Source organism: Silurus aristotelis (genome assembly GCF_946808225.1).
Source record: "Silurus aristotelis genome assembly, chromosome: 6".
Lineage (NCBI taxonomy): Eukaryota > Metazoa > Chordata > Actinopteri > Siluriformes > Siluridae > Silurus > Silurus aristotelis.
Window position 1 is genome coordinate 4,655,546 of NC_139579.1, and position 22,085 is coordinate 4,677,630.

The 22,085-nt window shown below is 39.8% G+C and overlaps 1 protein-coding gene across 1 annotated transcript; it reads left to right on the plus strand.

Annotated features, from left to right (window-relative positions):
• Positions 1 to 464: 464 nt before the first annotated feature.
• On the plus strand, positions 465 to 19,632 carry nsun2 (NOP2/Sun RNA methyltransferase 2). Its single transcript, XM_083544276.1, has 19 exons — positions 465 to 688; positions 1,398 to 1,555; positions 1,665 to 1,769; positions 2,710 to 2,815; positions 3,040 to 3,111; positions 3,213 to 3,297; positions 3,426 to 3,618; positions 5,789 to 5,863; positions 6,898 to 7,028; positions 7,484 to 7,557; positions 7,682 to 7,812; positions 8,291 to 8,387; positions 8,875 to 8,999; positions 9,082 to 9,174; positions 9,960 to 10,095; positions 11,433 to 11,513; positions 14,732 to 14,870; positions 15,965 to 16,004; positions 18,941 to 19,632. The coding sequence occupies exons 1-19, from the start codon at positions 614 to 616 to the stop codon at positions 19,311 to 19,313; spliced, it is 2,289 nt and encodes a 762-aa protein (XP_083400402.1). The 5' UTR covers positions 465 to 613; the 3' UTR covers positions 19,314 to 19,632.
• The last annotated feature ends 2,453 nt before the right edge of the window (positions 19,633 to 22,085 follow it).

Genomic DNA, 22,085 nt, shown 5'->3' on the forward strand with positions numbered 1-22,085 from the left:
AATTTACAAAGATTTACATCGAGAAAAGGACTGTAGTACTTGATGTTATGCAAAATAATATTATTTGTGTTTAATGTTTATAAATCCGCCAAGTTTTACATTGATTATTATTTCTATTTAAAATTGTTGCTGTTATATACTTGAAAATATTTTTTCTACAACTACTACTACTACTACTCCTACAATCACTAATTATTATTATTATTTTTTATTATTATTATTATTATTATTATTATTATTATTATTATTATTATTATTATTATTATTATTATTAATAATATGATTTTTATTATAATTTGTAGTCGAAAGATTTCAGGCAACACCACCGCCACCACCGAGGGGTCCTAAACGCGGCTGCTATGCAACCGAAATTCAAATCTCTCCTCACTCCCTACATTAGTGCACTATCTAGTGTTTCAAACAACGGCTATCTCATACCGAACTAGTGCACTTTATATTGACTACCGGGTTGTTTGTTATTCGGCGCGTGTTTCATAAAGAGTCCCCACGAGTTTCTTCTCTCTGTTGAACCTAGTTTTCTCTGAGCGTCTTTTCTTCCCGGTGTCACAAAACGCTCCGTCGCTTTATATCCCGAGTTGTGTGTTTGTCCAACATGGGAAAAACAAACAGGAAGAGGCAAAACTATAAAGATGGACGACCGGAAGTGAAGAGGAACAGAGATGATGCTGTGAGTGTGTTAGCATGCATGGAGCTGGGGGGGGTTTAAGGGGGATTATTTATTTTAACAAACTACATCCTAATAACAAAAGAAGTGATTGTATCCTAGTGATGACTCACTTGGTTATGTAGATCCTCCATAACGTGTGTGTGCATGTGCATATGTGTGTCTTAGTGTCCATGTGCTTCTCCAAACGTCTCCATATTCTCCTGATTGAACCTGAACATCACCTGATCACTTGTTATGATGTCCTGGATCAGGCCCATTTCCAATCCCCTGTGTCCAGAACCACAATACTGATCCTAACACTCCTCACTTTCCTCTGAATGGTTTTGAGGAGTGAGTTAAAGTGATCCCTTTAAACTTAATCAAAAGTATTTGCCTTCAAATGTACTTAAGTATCCAAAGTACTATGATCTATTATGGCTATAACTTCATATTATCTAATTTTTTCTCTTTTTTCAACTGGAAATATGATATGAGTGAAAAACTGATCTAATCAAATGATCATGAGCCCAAAAACTTATTTTCAACTCCCTCAAATAAATCATGCAAGCCATTTATTTAAACCATGTCAGGAGTTTCTCTTGTCGTTTGCTAATCTCGAAATGTTCTGCTCGCTGTCAAACTGTATCGCCAATCAAAAGTTGAAAACGGAGATCTTCTACTCTTCTGGTTATCGTGTTATTAAATCCCAATTACGATGCTCTGGTCTCAGGGCTGGGGTGCAGGTTACGCCGAAATCGTCAAGGAAAACAAGCTGTTCGAGCAGTACTACCAGGAGCTGAAGATCGTTCCCGATGGAGAATTCGAGCAGTTCATGGAAGCCATGAGAGAACCGCTGCCTGCCACCATCCGCATCACCGGCTACAAAAGGTGACGTTTCAGAGGAACGTCCACGACCGCTCTGGTTCGCATCTCTGTTTCTCGCCGTGGATCAGTCGGACACCACAGTAATTCACTTTCTTTTGTCTTTGTGTTTTAGTCATGCCAATGAGATCCTGCATACCCTGAAGGAGAAATATTTCAAAGAGATACAGGATCTGGAGATCGACGGGCAAAAGATTGAAGCTCCTCAGGCTTTAAGCTGGTAAGATCCAGGGATGTAGGATATTTATATATACTGTATATATACTTTTTTTTTTTTATTATATTGTATGTTGCTTTAGAGAAATCACAGCTATAGAGTTCAGGCATACATCACGTAATGAAGTCTAGAAGGTGAGACATTTACAGTACGTTCTTCAAAAACGTGTATGTGTTTATAGTTTCAGTCCAGTTAATCGATAGCGAATCGTTGAAAACGTTTCTCTAAAAATAAGTGATTAAAATGTGTTATAAAATTAATTTTATTATATTAAAAAATACTGTTTATTTGTCTGTAACAGCGAAAATGTAAGCCAATTAGAATTTTAAAAAAATTGACAAATTTGACTCCAAATAGATTGCGCACGTAGAAAAAAATGGCTTTATAAAGGTAAAAATTAAAATAGCCGTAAGGTATAAATCGATTTTTAGCATATTGGAAAAGATTCATTTGTTTTGTGCGACGGATCGCTAATTGTTTTAAAATTTGCCGATTAACCTTTATTAACCTATTTTTTAAGGATCGACTACACAGTGGGGTCACGTGTCGACCTGAACTGGACGTGTAAATACCAACAGCGGCGGCTAGCGTATTCAAATCGCACGTACGAGTGCATTTCCTTGCTGTTACTTTTCTTGTAATTAAAGAAAAGCTAATTATATTTGTCTCCTCACTCTTTTTTTTTTAACGTAACGTGATCCGAACCGTGAGTTTGGTGAACCGTTGTATTGCAGTGAACTGACCACCACACGCAATATGAAGAATATCACACATTTCAGGAGGCATCTGTCCACATTGGTTGTTTAAGGTTATCAGCACAATTGCGGACTCGGCAAAAAATTATCGATATAATGTTTTCCTGTCGATATCGCACACCTGTACCATCAGCTGTGTTCGTGGTCATTTTAATATGTAATCAAAGAATCTTTTTTTTGGATCTCAGGTACCCAGATGAACTGGCATGGCACACCAACATGAGCAGGAAGATCTTGCGCAAATCTCCACTTCTGGAGAAGTTCCACCAGTTCTTAGTGAGCGAGACCGAATCTGTACGTATAAACGTCGGCTGTTTGACACGTGGGGTGACATTATTTATTGAAATGTTCAGGGGTCTGAGGTGAAATTTGCAAGAAACCCGACACAAACCGGTGCGGTGAAGCACGGTGGTGGTTGTACCGTGTTGAAGTTACTCCTGGTTCATTTTAAGCTGAAATCAGACCACATAGATAGAATTGTGAGTCCCCTAATAGAGCATTTACTCTCTGTTTCTCAGGGAAACATCAGTCGCCAGGAGGCGGTCAGTATGATTCCTCCTCTCCTGCTGAAAATCGAACCTCATCACAAGGTACAGTTGGAGGCTTTGCGATGGAATCCTTAATTACGTTGGTTTGTGTTTTTGGAATGTGTACACGTTTGCTTTTTTTTTTTTTCTTTTTTTTGGGACAGATTTTGGATATGTGCGCAGCTCCAGGATCAAAAACCGCTCAGCTTATAGAGATGCTCCATTCTGATATGAACGTGCCCTTTCCTGGTAATGAACTTATTACTGAGCTTTAAGTCGTGACGAATGAAGGTCATATCTATAAAACTCTCTCTCTCTCTCTCTCTCTCTCTCTCTCTCTCTCTCTCTCTCTCTCTCTCTCTCTCTCTCTCACACAGAGGGTTTTGTAATCGCGAATGATGTGGATAATAAGCGCTGTTACCTGCTCGTGCATCAGGCTAAGCGGCTGAACAGTCCGTGCATCATGGTGGTGAACCACGATGCCTCCTGCATCCCACGACTGCAAGTGGAGAACAACGGCCAAAAGGAGGTCCTTTTCTACGACCGGGTGTTGTGCGACGTTCCCTGCAGGTGAAGGAGAATAAATACACACACACACACACGCATCAAAAGCACATCGCCATGTTTTAAGAGGGAAATACAGGCAGTTTTCTTCAATTCTTCTTTGGGGGGGGCGTGTTCGCATCTCCGAAAAACATAAATCCTTTTGTGTGCCAAGTGTGTGTACATCACCGGTACTGTATACCACGATCACTGGCATCTAAACTGAGAACAAATACAGACCAGGTTTATTTACTGTCCGTCTCTTACTGCAGTTAGAATTTAGTTGTTAATATTATTGTTAAAATTTATATGACGATGCTCCGTTTCTGAGAGAACTTTTATTATTTATTTTTTTTTTCTTTCCCCTTACGTGGCCCTGACCACGGGTTCCACACTCATACCTGTTTTCCCAGCATGCACTCTTGGTGGCTCTTTGTGGGTCCTTGCGTTTCTACCCGGCACGATTCGTTTGTCGCTGCAAAAGAAGGTCGCCCACACGCCGTGCGGTCAGTCTGTCTCAGCGCTTCAGTATTTGTGAGATGATCAGTGCTCTAGTGAACGTATGATTATGGCTTGCGGGATCAGGATGCTCCGAGTTTGAACTCTTCATCCAAAATAGACGAAAATGTGCTGTTTTCATTTATTTTCTTTCTGGTTGAAAAAAATAAAGCCGTTACTGTAGTCACTGTGTGGATGAGGTCATCTGGTCAAAGGACGCATGCTCATGGTTTTCCTGCCTGGAAATATTGGACACCGTATTGACCTGTTTTATGATTTGTCCACAACAATTTGCCATCTTTCCAGAAAACTGCCCTTCATCCTGACCTCTTTCATACTCGCACTGGAGACTCCTTACGTAAATGTTCTAGAAAAATTCTACATTTTTGTTACCAATTTATTTCAAGGATCAGAAATTTGGTCAGCAATTATTGACTAATAACTGCATTCTATTTATATACAATTTCCAGCTTTTTATTAGGCCTCAATTGATTTTTTTTTGTCTTATATGCCCTTTACACTCGTTTTTGTCTTGAACGTATTAGCTGGAAATAAAAACGATTCGCCTTGTATTGTGCAAAACAGTATACGTTTGTTGATTTCTAATAAGAGAAGAGACATTAAATCATTCAATGCAGTGATAAATTCAGTCTTTATTGTTTTGTGGTTCGACACGAGAACAAACCGCACGTGACCCACGTGTTGAATAATAACAGTTCGTCGCCGAACACGAAACATCTGCTTTGAATCGTAACAATCTGAAACATTTATTTAACATAAGTTGAAGGACACCTTCATTGTGAGGACAAAAATAAGATGATGACAAAGGTTTTATACTAAATTTATATCTAGTATATCTTCTTCTTTCGGCTTCTCCCATTAGGGGGCGCCACAGCGGCTCATCCGTTTCCACATCCCCCCCTGTCCTCTACATCTGCCTCTTTCAACCCAACTACCTGCATGTTTTCCCTCACCACATCTATAAACCTCCTCCTTGGTCTTCCTTTTTACCTCCTTCCTGGTGTCTCCATCCTCAGCATTCTTCTACCAATAAACCTCATGTCCCTCCTCTGCACATGTCCAAACCATCTTAATCTCACCTTGTCTCCAAAATATATATATATCTAGTATATTATTACCAGATATTTATATCTTTTTAAGGACAATACTATAGAAATGAAACTTGGATATATTTTAGACTAGTCAATGGGCAGCTTTTGTGGCTGTATGTTGAGTTATTCTTTAGAAGACAGTAAATCTGTACTGTTATATAAGCTGCATATCAACTACTCTAAAATATATCCAAGGTTCGTTTCTATAGTATTGTCCCTTAAAAAGACAATGGGGTGTACTCACTTTTGTGAGGTACTTTACACAGCAATAACTTGTCACAAATGCAGTTTTTAATCATTAATTACTGACTTATTTCGAACCTTAAAATAAGCGATACCTACGTTTAAAGACATTTTTACGCATCCCTGTGTACATTTCTTTCTAGGGAAACAATGCTGTATTATAACAAATGCCTTACTGATGGCGTCAACCACTAACCAGATTTAAGTCACGGTGTTTTTAATGCAGCTGAAAATGGCATTTTAGAGAAGCACGGTGGCGGTAGCTTCATATTGTGCATGTTTTTATGAGAACAGAAAAAAAAACGTGTGATGCCGTGGACTTACTTTTTTTCGTGCATCTTTAGCGGAGACGGAACAATGCGAAAGAACATAGATGTGTGGAAGAAGTGGACAACCAGCAACAGCCTCCATCTGCATGGGTAAGAGACAGACATGTCGATTCTTTTTTTTTTTTTTTTTTTTTTTTTTATACCACGGAAATAAATCAGATATTCAGTTATTAATGCATGATGTGGTAATGCAATATAAGACTGTCAAACATGTCCATGTGTACAGTTTTTATTTACTAGGTTTAAGAGCGGTGTGTGAACGTTATGCGAAATTGTGTTGATTAAAGGCATTCTACTTTTGGATCTGAAGGTCATGAGTTCAAATCTCAGCCACACCAAGTTGCCACTCCTGGGACCCCTGAACAAGGCCCTTAACCCCCAGAGCTGCTCACCTGTATGAATAAGATAAATGTTTAGCGTATTGGCGAGGAGAAATATGCAAAGACGACGATATACACAATAAGAACCAAAGGTTGCCATTTTGGGCATTTTTTTTTTTTGGCCCAGAAGTATTATATACACACCATATGGACAAAAGTTTGTGGACACCTAGCTGTAAGATTTTCATGCTTTTTTTTTTTTTTTTTTTTTTTTTTTTTTTTTAATCCTCCCAGTTTATATTTAGTTCTCATTTGCTGATAACCTCCACACTTCTGGGAAGATGTTCCACTAGATTATGGAGTATGGTTGTGGAGATTTGTGCTCATAAGTTAGTATGTTAGTACAGGCAGGTACTGATGTAAGGTCGGGAGGTCTGAAGTGCTGCCTGCGTTTTAATTCATCCCAAAGGTGTTCAATAAGGTTGAGGTCAGAGATCTGTAGCAGGCAACTCGAGATCTTTTATTCCAACCCATGTAAACCGTATCTTTATGGAAAAATATAATGCTACAGCATCCAAAGACATTCTATATAACTGTGTGCATCCAACTTTGTGGTAACATTTTGAGGAAGTGTGTGTGTGTGTGTGTGTGTCTGTGTGTCTGTGTGTCTGTGTGTCTGTGTGTCTGTGTGTCTGTGTGTCTGTGTGTCTGTGTGTCTGTGTGTGTGTGTGTGTGTGTGGATCATTTGCATATGTTGGTGTCTGTATAGCAGCAAGTTCTTATTGACCTGTGTGTGTATCCCAGGCTGCAGTTGAGGATTGCGGTGCGTGGCGTGGAGCAGCTAGCTGTAGGCGGCAGGATGGTTTACTCCACCTGCTCTCTGAACCCGGTCGAGGATGAAGCGGTGATCGCCTCCCTGCTGGAGAGGAGTGAAGGTACAGCTCAGCCCTCCTTTTCACCACTTGATCTAGAGTAGATAGAGTTCTCGATTTTTCGTACACGGAAACTATTCTTAGCTCACGGGTGTGTAGACAAGCTGGAGTCCGCTAGTAAAGGCTGATGATTTTAACTAGGAATTAGATGGGAGTCAAGAATGGGGGGAAAAGGTGCTTAAGTGTATTGGGAGGCCATGATGAGATTACTGTGTCTTGTTTGTCAATCAGAGCGACAAAATCATGAATGTGTTCCAGCTCCTGGTTTTTTCCAACTTTTGGTCAGCTGCACTGAAGCTCATATGAGTAAAGATACCAAATTCATGTGTCTTAGAGGAACCAAGTTTAAATCCATTAATTTGCTATGTAACATTTTTAATATTCAAAATAAAAATTTACTTGCAACGTATTTATCCGAGGCATAACAGCACATGGTGACTATGCCCTCTGTCCCTCAGGTGCCCTCGAGCTGGCTGATGCCTCTGCTGACCTGCCTGGTCTGAAATACATGTCTGGGATCACATCCTGGAAGGTAATGATCTTTTAAAAAGGCACTGTATATATTCTCTAGACAGACCTATAGGCCATGTAATGTGCAAGTTAGGGCTCTACACAGAGTAATATATGGTTCTGGATTCCATGTATTCATTTTCCAGGTGATGACCAAAGAAGGGCAGTGGTACTCTGATTGGTCCGAAGTTCCCTCGAGTCGTCACACTCAGATCAGACCCACCATGTTCCCGCCCAGTGACCCTGAGAAACTGAAAAGCATGCAGCTTGAGAGATGGTGAGCTCAAAAGAGTGGAGTGTTATTCCTGTGGGATTTTTTTCTTTTCCCCCTCACACGTTTCCCTTCCAGCACAGTATATCAATGTACTGCAATTTGGTGATACCACGAATCTCCACCAGGGGGCGATGCCTGACAAGCTGTTTAATTTTACCTGTTTAAGGGGGTTTTTTTGGTCTGAAAATGAGATTCTCATGAGAAAACTCACGTGTGAGGAGAGCTCGGTGACGAGTGTGCACGTGGTCGGAATATTGTCAATATTGTTGTTTATTGTCGCACGGCTTCTGATGTACTCAATGACTTATGAAATTCGGTGCTCCCTGTGACCGTGCACGCAGCCTTGTGCTGCCATCTGTTGGTTTGTTACAAAACTAGACTCGAAGCTTTTTGATACCACCAGCTAGCATTTTTTTTTTTTTTTCGTGAAGAATGCAATAAGATTTTTAAGATGTTATATGGGAATTGTGTTTGTTTGCAGTATGAGGATACTTCCTCATCACCAGAACACCGGCGGCTTCTTCGTGGCGGTGCTCGTGAAGAAGGCACCCATGCCGTGGAACCGCCGCTTTCCGAAGGTTAGTTTGTTTTGTAAAAGGTGGATGGTATATAGTAATTTTATTTGTTTATCCAATCAGCTTTCTTTTCTTTTGTTCAATAAAAAAAAACCTTGGGTGATGGAATTATAGGTTGGTAGTTTTTTTGAGATTTGACATGAGATGCAGAACTACCCGAAATTGCAAACCCTAAGCTGCATCGATTGATGTGATTTTTATATCCGTGAGCACCCGAGGCTAAAGCGCACCTCTCAGCCGAGCTGTACAGCAAGGATTTCTGTCTGTCTAAGAGGAAATGGAAGTCCATGCCCTCAGAACTCGATGGAAACGCGTAAAGAAGCCTCCATATGTTCTCCTCTCGAGCTCGCTTGTTTTCGTACTTTCCCCTTTATCTTCTATGATCTCATCTCTTACCTGTCTTTTCGCAGCTCAATTAGAGCCCTCAAAATAGCTCGTGGGAGCGATTTCTAACAATACCACGTCCTCTCACCTTTTTCCCTTCCTCCAGCTCCGGAATAAAGAGGCCACCAGCACCACGAGCGAAGAAGCGCAGGCTGAGGAGGCAGAGGCAGAGAGAGACTCCGTTGTGGAAAACCCTCCAGAGACCGAGGCCAAGAAAGACGGAGTGTGTGGGTGAGGCTCTTTTGTGTCCGTTTTGGTACTTTTATGCTCTTTCTCGCGTGTGTGTGTCCTGATCAGCTCTACTTTGTTACAGTCCTCCACCTTCAAAGAAGTTGAAGCTCTTCGGCTTTAAAGAAGATCCCTTTGTGTTTCTGACGGAGGATGACCCAGTCTTCCCTCCCATTCAGTGAGCGCACACACACATGCGCACACGCACACTTCATACAGTTCTAATTTGCCATATCATAGACAGACTTCCAAATGTTTTTATATACTTTACATACATGGATTACACCACACACACACACACACACACACACACAAAATTATACAGCTCAAATATATAAAATATTAAGATACATGGATTACATGCTATGTACACACACACACCCCATACAGCACAATTTGGCTAAAATATCATGCAGCACACACACTTGCCAAACTTCAGATGTATTCACTGTGCTTATAGATACACCAATAGACTCAAATAATATAAGATGATGCTACCACCATCATGCTTCACCATTGTTGGAATTGTGTTCTCATGCAACACACACATTTACCAACAACTTCAGACGTCTGTGCTGTGTGTGTCGATGTAGTTTAAGATGCCATGTTCTCAAGCGTATCCATGGCAGCAGCAGCGTTTCCTCTGGAATGCTAAATTAAACATTCTCGATTCTGATTGGGCAGAAGGTGAGCGTGTGTGCGGGAAGGATAAATGACACCTTTTGGCTTTGTTCAGGCGCACCCAGCCACTCCTCCTCCTCGATAAAATAAACAGTGTCAAAAAAATCCTTGCAGTGATTAAACTCCATATGGAGACCGATGTGAGCTTCACACTTGGCCCACTTCCAGGTTAATTCAGACACTTGCACCGCACTAGAAGTTCGACGCGATCATATGTCTCGGTAACAAACGTTTTGGACTTTCGTTTTCTCCTGCGTTTCATTTTCTTCGCGTTTGTTCCAGAACGTTCTACGACCTCTCTCCAGACTTCCCTAAGCTGAACGTCTTGACCAGGACGCACGAGGGAAAGAAAAGGCACTTGTACATGGTGTCCAAGGAGCTTCGCAACGTCCTGCTCAACAACAGCGAGAAAATGAAAGTGAGAACAAGTGTCGCAAACACACACACACACACACACACACACACACACACACACACACACACACACTTGAGAATGGGTTTATTGTAGTATTCAGCTTTCAATATTTATTAAAGAAATCATAATGGTTAAAAGTTTTGTTCCTTAATATTAAAAGAAAATTTTTAATCGCTTTTTTTTTTTTTTTTTTTCTTACACTATTAATCATACACTGGGCAAAAATATGTGGACACCTGACCATATGATTTGTATATGCGTTTTTTAAAAATCTTTCAACATTTATTTCCCATTTGCTCTTATAATAACTTCTGGAACTTTCCACTAGAGTTTGGCGCGCGATGGTAGAGATTTGGGTTCATTCAGCCCCAAGGGTTTTGGTTATCAGGTACTGATGGAGTGATCTTCCACGCCAACCCATGTATGGCTAATTTTTATGAAGCTTAATGCTGGAACAGGTCTGGGTCTCCTAGTTGCTTCTACGTCCAAAGACATCTTGTACAATTGTGTGACTCAAACTTTGTGGTAACAGTTTGGGGGAAGAACCACATATGGCTGGAAAAGTCAGGTGTCCCCATACTTTTGTCCTTGTATCTATAGGATAATTGTATGTTGCTCTGAGGGAGGCCAAATGCTGTAAATGTAATTTGAATGGATCTTATTTTGTTAATTTCAAGCTCTGATTTCAGTTTTCTGTCCCAGAAAAAAGCTCCACCCGTAGTCTATGCATTGCTACTCAGTTCTATGGTTTTTCTGAAACTAATGTCTTTGAGATGTTGGAACTAAGCAACATTCCGCCAGGACCAAGATGCTTCATAAAACGCTGTAAATTAACTAAAAACTAACCCGGAACAAAAAGACTTGCATATTTGAAGTGTGATGATTGGAAGAAATTGGCCATATATATATTTTTCTACAAAAGCAATCAACATCCCTTCTAAATGGGTCATTGTTATAAATGTAGAAAAAAATACCTCCATTATGTATCTATCATAAATCATATAGGCCAGGTGCTTAAATTCGCCGTGAAATATTTGCCCTAAAGTAGATGATGTGTACAAGAATGTATTGTGTGAATTCTGAAACACTCATCACCTGTAGAAGTGGTTGAGGAGCAGATGGGCTTCAGAGCGGCTTCAGCTACATCTGTGTTCTGGGCATCGCGCTAGCACTTTGACTTGCCATCTGCCGAGAGTGGGATGGGGTGGGTGGCATTTATAAGACTGAGACAGATCATTCAGGAGCATGCACACACACACACACACACACGTCTGTAAATGTCAGCAGCTTCAGTCGGAAATGTTCCTCTGTGATTTATGTGGTGCTGTTTTTCTCCTCAGGTGATCAACACGGGAGTGAAAGTGTGGTCGAGGAATAATGATGGGGAGCAGTTCGGATGTGCCTTTAGACTGGCCCAGGAGGTAGGACAAGAACCAAAATCAAAGGAAATGGAAATGTGTACAAGCTGAGTAGAACGTATACTTCCTGCTGCGCTGTACTCCAACCTAAAACACACCATTGCTGAGCTTTAGATTCAATGTATAGCCTGGCTATGTATAGCCTGATTCAATTTTATCCAAACACAACCACAACACGGATGAGATTGATGGGTAGATGAATGTGGATGGTGGGATATGAGGATGGATGGATGGATGGGGTGGATAAAAAAAAAAATGTGAATCGATAGATTGATGAATAATTGGATAGTTGGCAAGATGGATTAATGGATTGATACCGTATATGGATATACAGTATAGATAGATGAATGTTGGATAGATTGATCAGGTTAGAAAAATGGATCACTGGGTAGATAAATAAATGGATGGAGGGATAGCTTGATGGATGAATGGTTTGATGAATTGATGGTATAGATGGATAGCTAAATGGTTTGATTGATGGATGGATGGATGGATGGATGGCTTAATGATTGGATGGATGGATGGCTTAATGATTGGATGGATTGATTGTTTTAATAAACATTATCAATTTAGGGATAACTTGGTGGTTAAGATGTTGGACTTCTCTGTTTCTGTTGAAGTTTGTGAGTTCATATCCCAGCACCACTAAACTGACACTGCTGGGTCCTTTAGCAAGACCCTTAGCCCTCAACCGCTCACTTGTATAAATGAGATAATTGTAAGTCGCTCTGGAAAAGGGTGTCTGTCATTATAGTTCCATCATTGTTGACATTTACGACGTTTGGCAGGCATTTTGGTTGATTGCTGATGTACACGTAGGATCCGGTCATTGTTTTGTGCCATCACAAACTCGATCTGTCCATGGAATTAAAAGCTCATAATATATTGATACATATCTATTTTCTAAAATACCATTTTTTATTGTATTATGTATTATTTTCATGTTTCCCATTTAGAGAATAATACAATAATACTTATACGATTCCTGAGACACAGGATATCTGCACAGTGTATTAACCTGTTTTCTATTACTTAACCTCCATACATTGACTAATTTACACACAGTTCTGAAGTGGTGACTTGAGAGACACAGGTAGAAGAATGGCACTCATAATGCAAACTGTAATTTTAACACAAATTGCCATAACCATGGGGGGGGAAAAAACCCATAAACAACAAGATAATGAGAACATAAGGGACATCATTAAGGGACATTGGGAGAAAATCTCTGACCATGCTGATAATGTAGCTGGTTTAGCTTTATTAATCATAGCAGCAGGTGACTCAAGGGAGACATCATTGCTACAGAATGACAAATGTTCACATTACATTTGTCATTCCCAGTGATGACAAATTGAAAGTGCGTTTACATACATACATGCTACAGGTTAAATGTTTGACCACACGTATGGAATTATGTAGTAAACAGAAAGTGTTAAATAACCCAGAATATGTTTTAATATTTTCAATTCTTCAATATTGCCCCCTTTTGCTTTTACATCGTTGCACACACTCTTGGCATTCTCTCAGTCAGCTTCATCAGTTATTCACCTGGAATGGTTTTCCGATAGGATTGAAGGAGTTCTTAGAGGTGTTGAGTACTTGTTGGCAGCTTTTCCTGCACTATCTGCTCCAGCTCGTCCTAAACACTCTAAACTGGAATTAGATCAGGGGATTGTGGAGGCCAGGTCATCTGATGCAGTACTCAAGCACACTCCTTCTTGGAGAAATGGCTCTTACATAACCTTGATGTGTTTGGAAGGGGGTCATTGTCCTGTTGGAAAACATGATGATCTGAGTGCAAACCAGATGGGATGGAAAGAAGGGATGCGAAATGCTGTGGTAGCCATGCTCTCAATTTTGATTAAATCACCAACACCAGCAAAGCTCCCCCACACCATCACAGCTCCAAACCACACATTTTAGGAACAGTCCGGTCAACCTCTGTACGTCTTACAAAGGTGGTTAGAACCAAAAGATAAAGAGCAGAGGACAGTTTTCCACTAATCTAATGTGAATTTCTTGCCCCAGGCAAGTCTGCTTGTTCTTCTATTGGTAATGGTTTCTTTGATGCAATTCGACCATGCAGTATTGATACACATCTCTGAAAAGCGGATATAAAATGTCTGCCAGTTGAACCCTGAGAAGCATTTATGTGAATCCTCAGCTTCTAATTTTGGTAATTCTAATAAAAATATCATATGCAGCAGAGGTAGCTCTTGGTCTTCCTTTTCTGGGATTGTTCTCATGTGAGCCTATTCCAGCATTGCATTTGCTGGTCTTGGAGACTGCACTTACATTTACAGAGATATAGATTTTTTTAGACTGACTGACTGACTTTGATTGGATTTCACAAAGTAATGGACTGACTTTTCTTTTCATTTAACTGAATATTTCTTGATTTGTACACTAGTAGTAGCACTGATAGGGCTGTTGACTCTGTACTCGGTCTGTCTGACTGTCTATCCATCCATCCATCCATCCATCTATTTATTCATCCATCAGCAGGTGGCCAACAAAAGCAAAACGTTTACTAAATACAGACCAGGATTCTGGTTACAGGCCAATCAGATAGCATTAATAATTCAAGACCTAAACCTTACTAACCACACCACAGCCCCAAAAATAGTTACACACCATGTCTGTGTATCAGATAAGCTGTGGAAACTGTGTCCATTCATGAGATTGATTGTGTATGCATTTAAAAGGAAATATTTTGTAACAAAGTATTTGAAAACCATAACCAAACATGGCTCATGTGATGTTTGAAAGACATGCCATTGCAATATGGCTCTGCTATTGTGCCTCATGGTCACTTGCCTTGTAAGGGTTTGTTTTAATAGCAACGCCAATACTTTGAATCTGTAATGAAAATACAAAGCAGGCAGTGCAGATTTTGCAGACTTTTGTGTCAAGTAAAAAAAATAATAAATGCAGTCCGATGCATTAATTTGGACGTCTATGATGTTTGTGTGGTATTTTGTAGCCCAGACTCTACTTTTGTGATACCTGGGTAAGATGGGTAACCGTATTTACAATTGTGACGATTGAAACGGTGACAGTGTAAAAGATTGTGGGTCATTGTTTGGTGAGATATTTTAGACTTCCAGTGCCATCCTGCTTCTACAAAAACTTTTACAAATGATGATCTGGGGGGCAAAATATTTGACCTGTGCACCACTCTGAAGCTTGGTCCTTTTTCTTTTTTTTTCCCCATTAAGGGTATCTACACTGTGTGTCCCTACATCAGAGCACGTGTGATCACAATTAGCATGGAGGACGTGAAGGTTCTTTTAACCGAGGAGAATCCTTTCTTCAGCAGGCTGGGTGATGACGCTCACGCCCAGGCCAAGAAACTCGGTCAGTGGCTCAAATCGCACTCCCATCACAAAACCCCTTATTTACAGTCAACTCCAGAATTACAGTTTTTCTTGCAAATAATGGCATGAACTTCATATAAACTCCATAAGTAATAAGTAGCATTCTTAGCTTTTTTGCATGTTCGATCTCCTACTAATACAATGCTATTACCAGTGGTTTTCTATGTAAATGTCAGTGTAATAGTAGGACAGCTTCGTATAACCCTCCTGTGATTGGCATGACTTTATTTTATTTTTTTATATTATTTGTCCATGATTTGTTTAGCAGCATTAATGTAGATGTATAAAATGTCTCAAATTACTACAAAGTACCTCAGAAAAGCTGGATATCTGTGCTTTTCCCTCTTCTACTGCTGATTCCATGTCAGCTAGCATAGAAATGATCACGTTGGTTTTTTTTTTCTCCTTCATATCAACCCCTTTTTCTTATTCTGAAATGCATTAAACATTTCATAATAAAAAAAAAATGGGAAAAGCTCATTATGTGAAGATTAAGTCAATAGCTAACAAAATAAATATCCTTGCTAATGGCAGCGATACTTGTTGCTGAGGTACATTTTCTTGCTAGTTAGCAAACATCACTGGGTAAACGTGTCTGTTTGCGCTTCCTCTGTTGAATTATAAAGTGCAGTGAGATTAAAAAATAAAATGTTTTTGTTCATTGAGACAAATATTTGGCTTTGAAAAACAGCTCTGGAGCCTAGTTTGGTTAGTATTAACACAAGTTTGTCTGTAATTCAGCTAGCATTGATCTTGGCCTGAAGTAAAATGCTAATTTCTTCCCAGATGCAATTTGAGCATTATTTTGACAGTCCAATAAAGTGTTAATCCTTTCTTTCTTTAAAGCCATACAATCGATAGCATCGTAAATGAAATGCATTTTGTTTATGCAGTAAGTTCTTTTCACTGTGTAGCCAATATCTGCCTTTTTTTTTTTTTTTTTTTAAAGCTAAGCCAAAAAAAAAAAAAAGGATTAGCTCAGTTATGGTTGTATAAATTACATGAAAAAAATATATTAAATGTGAACCATGTCTTTGTTTGTGTTTTTTTTTTTTTCCTCCACTTATCTTCCAGAAATGGGCAGCATCGTTCTAAGATACGAGCCCGATTCTAAGTAAGTGCTTCACTCATTCTTTTGCTTTATTTCTCTATCGTTCTATCGTTTTATTTCCCTAATTGACACCGGTGCCGAGATACTGATTAGGCCCCGCGATAGCCGAGGCTTCAGGGAGGCTGCCAAGACTCTTCAGCTGGTTGTGTTTGTTTGTGTGTGCCGGAGGAAGAGAGGCAGATGCTACCACTTTAGCCTCTAAAAAGTCGTCTTGTTTGTACACTAAGATCTATACAACTTTCCCCGTGCTGTTCATCAAACAGTAGGGCGACAGAAGGTGGAGAGCAGCCGCCGCTTCTGTGTGATAATTAGACGACTCGGGACGATCTCGGGCCACTTGTTCTCTCAGATTAGGGAGATGCACGGCAGCTTATTAATGTCTTGTCTCACCAAAAAAATAAAAATAAAATGCTTGTCTGTCTTGCTAGGAAGCCATGTTACACATCAGTTGTCAGGACACCATTTACCAGAGTGTGTGTAAGATCTTCACTGATGCATGTAATATAGCATATAACATATTTGGACTGAACCCAAGTTAAACATCCTTATTCAAATTTAAGGACAGGCTTTTTTCCCCACCTCTACTTTGATATTACACAAGTTGTATTTATGGTATATAAAAGAGAGAGGAGGGAAAAGGGAGCCATTTTGAATTCAGCTGTGGATTAACGGTAACAGTGATGCATCAGTAGCCCATGACTACACCAGACAATCGCTTGAATGAAGAAGCCCACAGTCCTGGAGTAAATTTAGACTAGAAGTGTTGAGTGTCACTTATGGTTTGCTTCTTCCTGCTCACTGATGCGTTTAGATTTTGATTGTAGTGCAGCTATTTATATCTATTTATATAGTAAATCATGACTCTTCTTTCAGCTATTAATATTTCTGACAGGAGTCATATTAGTTGCTTGATTATGGGTCTGATTTCATATTGTGGAAAACCTCCACTCCATATTTGTTTGCATATGAAATATTTTTGTCTATCTGATGTTACACTAAAGATTTGGTCCTCAAAATGTCAGATTGTCAGGAAAGGGAACCCTTTTGTTGTTTGTGTTTGTTTTTTGGATATTGGTAAGATTTTAAATATATTTGCTAAGCACTAATTGCTTTGCATGAAGAGAAAAATCTAATTTCTTTTAAAACAAAACAAAAAAAATTTTAATCCCTGAATTTCAAAATTAACTGCATATTTCTCTGCTTAATGTTTATGGTGTATCAAATTATCTTGTATCATAATATTTTGATATACCAAATTCCTTATTTACCTAAATTACACAAAGGCGTCCCTCAGGGATCAGTACTTGATCTTTTTTTTTCTCCCTTGAAAAATCTCATTTTTTGCGAAGTAATTTGCATAGACTCCCCCCCCCCTTTTTTTTTTCTTCCCCCCGTTAACCTAATTGGCTTTTATTTCATATATACACTTCTCTATTAATTGAATACATTTTTCTAAAGTGGTTTTAAGCACCGGCCATTTTCCAGGCCTGTACTTGTCCATTCACTCAAGGTGATAATGACTTTTTAATCTTTCTTGTCAAGTTTAGGGTGATTTTCTTTTCAGTCAGAAATTGCCCTTATCTCAGTTCTAAGCTTAAAGAAAAAGGTGTAAAGAACGCTGCAGCAAGGCTTCTCAAACATGCTGTAGATGTGTTCATCATGCTCCATTGGCTAACACAGAATTCCTGTGCATGTTTTAGCAGGTCCTGTTTTTTTTTTTCTTATGATTGAGCACAACAACAAACTGTCAGAAAAATGAAAGGTGTACCGTACATATGCACTTAATGTAATCAACAGGATGGATTTGAAGTTTTTTGAGTTATCATACTAGTAGAAACCAATATTAAATTGACCTTTGCACTGCAATATGTGGTATGAAATCAAGTGAGGCTGTAAATGTAATAATGAAAGTCAATCCATTTTTATTTGTATAGCACTTTTAAAGTCCTATTAAAGAATGTATAATGTATATTTAGGCAAGGAAAAACTCCCTGAGATGAAATGTGGAAGAAACCTTTGAGAGAAGTAGGCAAATTTGCAAAACAATTCTCCGAGTCTAGTTAAATCGCTAAACAAAACGAAGCAAACGTTTATTTCTATTCAAATTTCATTGAGTTACTGGAGGAATCGTTTCAGGTCTACTCAAAAGAGAACCCGTACCTCAACTGGCACGGAAAGTCCGTTCATTACAGTTCATTAATAATTTATTATTCGCATAAACAAAATGGACGTGTGTCGTTTCAGTTTGATAAGTGATTCATCAGTAGTGCTACAGGACACATCATGCGTGATCTTGATATTCTGATATTGGAGGTTGACCTGGAGACCACTAGCCGTCCGGCTGTGCTACGTTGCTGATGCACTTGTTAGTGTCCAGGAATGCAAATTAAGACACCTGATAAAACACTCGTTTGTCCCAGACATAAACAGAATTGTATTTGTCCCCATGTGGACAAATCATTTCATTAGCATGATGATTGAATGCTTCTAACACATGGTTTGGTTGCACAGAAATCAGAAGGATCATGTGTAACAGTGTGTATTGATACAAAGGGAAATGTGCGTATGAAATAAGCAAATTTTGATGCTGTATTTTAATTTCCCTTTCACTTGAACTAGGAGACCCAAACCTGTTCCAGCATGGCAGTGCCCCTGTGACAATATGCTTTACATGGTTTGGAGTAGAAGATCTTCAGTGGCCTGCTATAGAGCTCTGACCGCAACCTCACCTACTTCAGTACATCAGCAGCTTACACCCTTGTGGCAAAAAAAACAATTACACCAATAATTAGTGGAAGGGAGAAATGGAAATTATTTGAAAATGCATTTTTCTTTTTTTTTAAATTCTTTTTAACTTCTCAGGTGTGGAAGATGTGGAACAGTGTATTATCTCTCTGTTTGATTTGTTTTCCCTGTCTTTTGAATCTCTTTCCCCTTAGTGATCCCAGTGCTCCTCAGTGCCCCATAGATCTTTGTGGTTGGAGAGGAAAGACCTCGATCAGAGCTTTCGTGTCCCGGAACGAGCGCTTCCATTACCTGCGCATGGTGGGCGTGGAGGTCTTCCGTGACAAGCAGGGAAAGAAGGATGCAGGTGCTGCAGAAGCTCCGGATGGAGGCGCGGGAGAAGCTAAGGATGGAGTTGCAGGTGAATCTCCGGATGGAGGTGCAATAAAAGCTGAGGATGGAAATAGGTTAGAGGAGGCAAAGAAAGGACGAGAGGAAGAAGAACTGCCGAAGGAGAACTCGGACCGTGAACCGAACGGATCCTCAGAATCCGAAATGAACAGAGCAGAGGAAACGAGTGGTGTTTGAGTTAGACTGAACCAAACTGGAAGAGCTGGGGGAGGTTCTCCTGCCAATAAAACCTTCTATGGGCCATATATTTTGCCAAGCAACTCAGTAAATCTGTTTAGGAATCGAAACTAAGGTTTAACTCTCTATTTTTGTAAGTGTTTAATGGCTCTATTTTATTTGAATCTAATTGGACCATCGAGACGTCGACCTGTGAGCCGTTCCAGTGCTCCCGTTTTTATTTTGTTCCATCGAATTCCCCCAAAACTGTATTTCATTTAACACCTGTATGTGTTCTATAGAATGTAAATACAACTTTTATTAAAAGCTTTAAATCTGAGCGTCCGTGTTTTCTCAACGTCCCTGTGCTCCGGTTCCGATTGTCCCTGAGCAAGCATTTTTCTGTCTAATCGGCGTCTCGAATATCGTTTCAGACACGCTGCTGGTCTATTTGGCCGGCGTTTAGCTTGGCACAGCCATCCTTTCCCCAGCGCCGTGACCATAGTAACAAACTCCTTGGTGTGCTGATCTATTCTGTGTTCGACAAGCCAAATCACAGGGACGTAGAGAAGGGACAAAGACGAGACAGCGGCAGACAGGCCAAGGACCCCACATATGCTCTGTAGGGTCATGAAGGGGTTATGTCAGTGTCGTGCAGCTCCATAAATCGTGTTCCAGAAGAGGGATCATTAGATGCTGTGAAAAAGAGGGGATGTTTCAATTTTGTTTTATACTTTTTTTTATTATTATTATTATTTTTTTTTTTTTTATTTATTTATTACATTTATTTAATTTTTTTTTTTCTCTCTATAGCAGTGTCTACACCCTCGTCTCTCTTTACCCTTTTTAAAGTCTAAGATGTGGGCAGAACGATGGCAAAAACACAACGTATCATTTATCAATTTAAAAAAAATAAATAAAAGGCCTTCAACTATATCTAAGAAAAAATCTTTCCTTTAATAAACATGCACAATACGACCGTGTTCTTATTTCTGGTACATAACAAAACCTCAGTGTCTGAGACAAAAGGAGTTCATGACGAGGGCGGAATACATAAGATGGGCTTTTTTTTCCCCCCCTTATCCCTGGCTTCGGGCACTAGACTGTGCTAAGCTAGGCTAAGCCTGCTGGACATGAATACACATCAGGGATTATATAATAAAAAGGTTATGCAACGAGCACGAGCAGACACTGAGAGAGAACGTCTGCTAGGGATGATCTAGGGTTTCGTGGGGGATTAGATTGCTTCTGTAGCTCTGGCGTTAGGGGGGTCTGGGTTCAAAATCTCTTTTTCTATTAGTCTCTGTCTAATTATAATACTTAAGATTACTGCTGGAACAATCACAGATGCACATTTAGGTATAGAACTGTACATTCTGCCCCAATTATACAGATTTCTGCTCCCTCCTGGTAGGATTAGCTGCAGTAAGTGCTTTAAGCAGGAAACACAACCCATTAGCCTCCATTCTTAAATTCGAAGGCAGTAAAACCTGATTTATTTCTGCATCTGGGTGTTTGGACGCATTATGCGGTCGTGCGTGAGCATATACTATACGCGCGTGGAATATCCCATGAACGTGTCCACTAGGGGGCAAACTTCTCGTAGCGATGTATAACTGAAAAAGAGTAATCTCTTGATGTATTTATTTATAGGAGAAAATGAGCGAATGATTCTGAGAAAATCTTTTAGAGGAATTTAACGATGAGAAAATGATGGTCGCATAGTGGAATGCAGCAACGAGCAAAAATGCTAATCTCGTAGTGAAACGCAGTTACGCGAAAATGAAAATCTCGTAGCGGATCGTAGCTATGAGAAATCTTGTAATGGAACTGCGTCAAAAGAGGATAATCTAATCGCGGAATGTGTTTTATTAGAAAACAAATTTGTAGTAGAACGTAGTTACGAAAACAATTTTGTGGCGGATTTTAGCTTTGTGAAAATTATAATCTCGTATAATGTGGCGGCGAGCAAATAATCTCATAGTTCAAAGCAGTTATGAGAAAACGATAATCTCTTAGTAAAACGTAGTTACGAGAAGATATTCTGTATCTTTTCGAGGAATTTGGCTACAAGAGAAATGATAAACGCACGGTAGAACATGGCTACGAGAAGATTATAATCTTGCGAAACGTGATCACGAGCGGATCACGTGACCGGACAGAACTCGTAGCAGAACTTGGCTATGAGGAAATCGAAATCTCATTATTAATAGTTTAAAACTGTTAATAGAATCAAGGTTTTCCGAGGTTCTTTTGTGTGTATATATATGAATAACCCCCGTGTGCCCTACATAGAGTTCCGATAGAAAATGCTGGAGAATTCCTTGAACATGAAGTGCATGGGATGTGCGCTTGAATGATAATGACGCTCTGAAAATACTGCAAGAGACGAGCATTACATCTCTTTTCTCCACCTCTCCTTTACCTCAAGAATCCCCTCCTCCACCAACCTCCCTCCCTCCCTCTCTCTCTTTCTGTGCGTCACAGCTCGGTCTCCAGAGAGCCTCTGCAGTGTGTACTTCTGGGTCACGCTTAGCGCAACGGCACCTCCAGGTAACTGTTGATGGAGTGTGTCAGTGATTGAGGGTTTGTTCCTCAGGGCCAGCACACTGTCTTGTCCCTAAAAAAAAGAAATCAGCTGAATCCTCTAGCTGAGTGGCCTGAAGATCTCAAGCATGAGTACAGCGTGTGGATCAATCATTTTTTTTCCCCAGGTTCGCTAGTTAACCTGTGGGGCTGCTGTAGTCCTGCTCAATGTCCAGAGTAAGGGATTATGGGAAGGAATGAGGTGGG

Bases quoted from the DNA above. Each gene is read 5' to 3' on its own strand.
- nsun2 (XM_083544276.1), top strand. From the start codon at position 614: ATGGGAAAAACAAACAGGAAGAGGCAAAACTATAAAGATGGACGACCG. The intron at 2,816-3,039 runs GTACGTATAAAC...TCTGTTTCTCAG, and splicing joins TAGTGAGCGAGACCGAATCT to GGAAACATCAGTCGCCAGGA. The intron at 7,029-7,483 runs GTACAGCTCAGC...TCTGTCCCTCAG, and splicing joins CCTGCTGGAGAGGAGTGAAG to GTGCCCTCGAGCTGGCTGAT.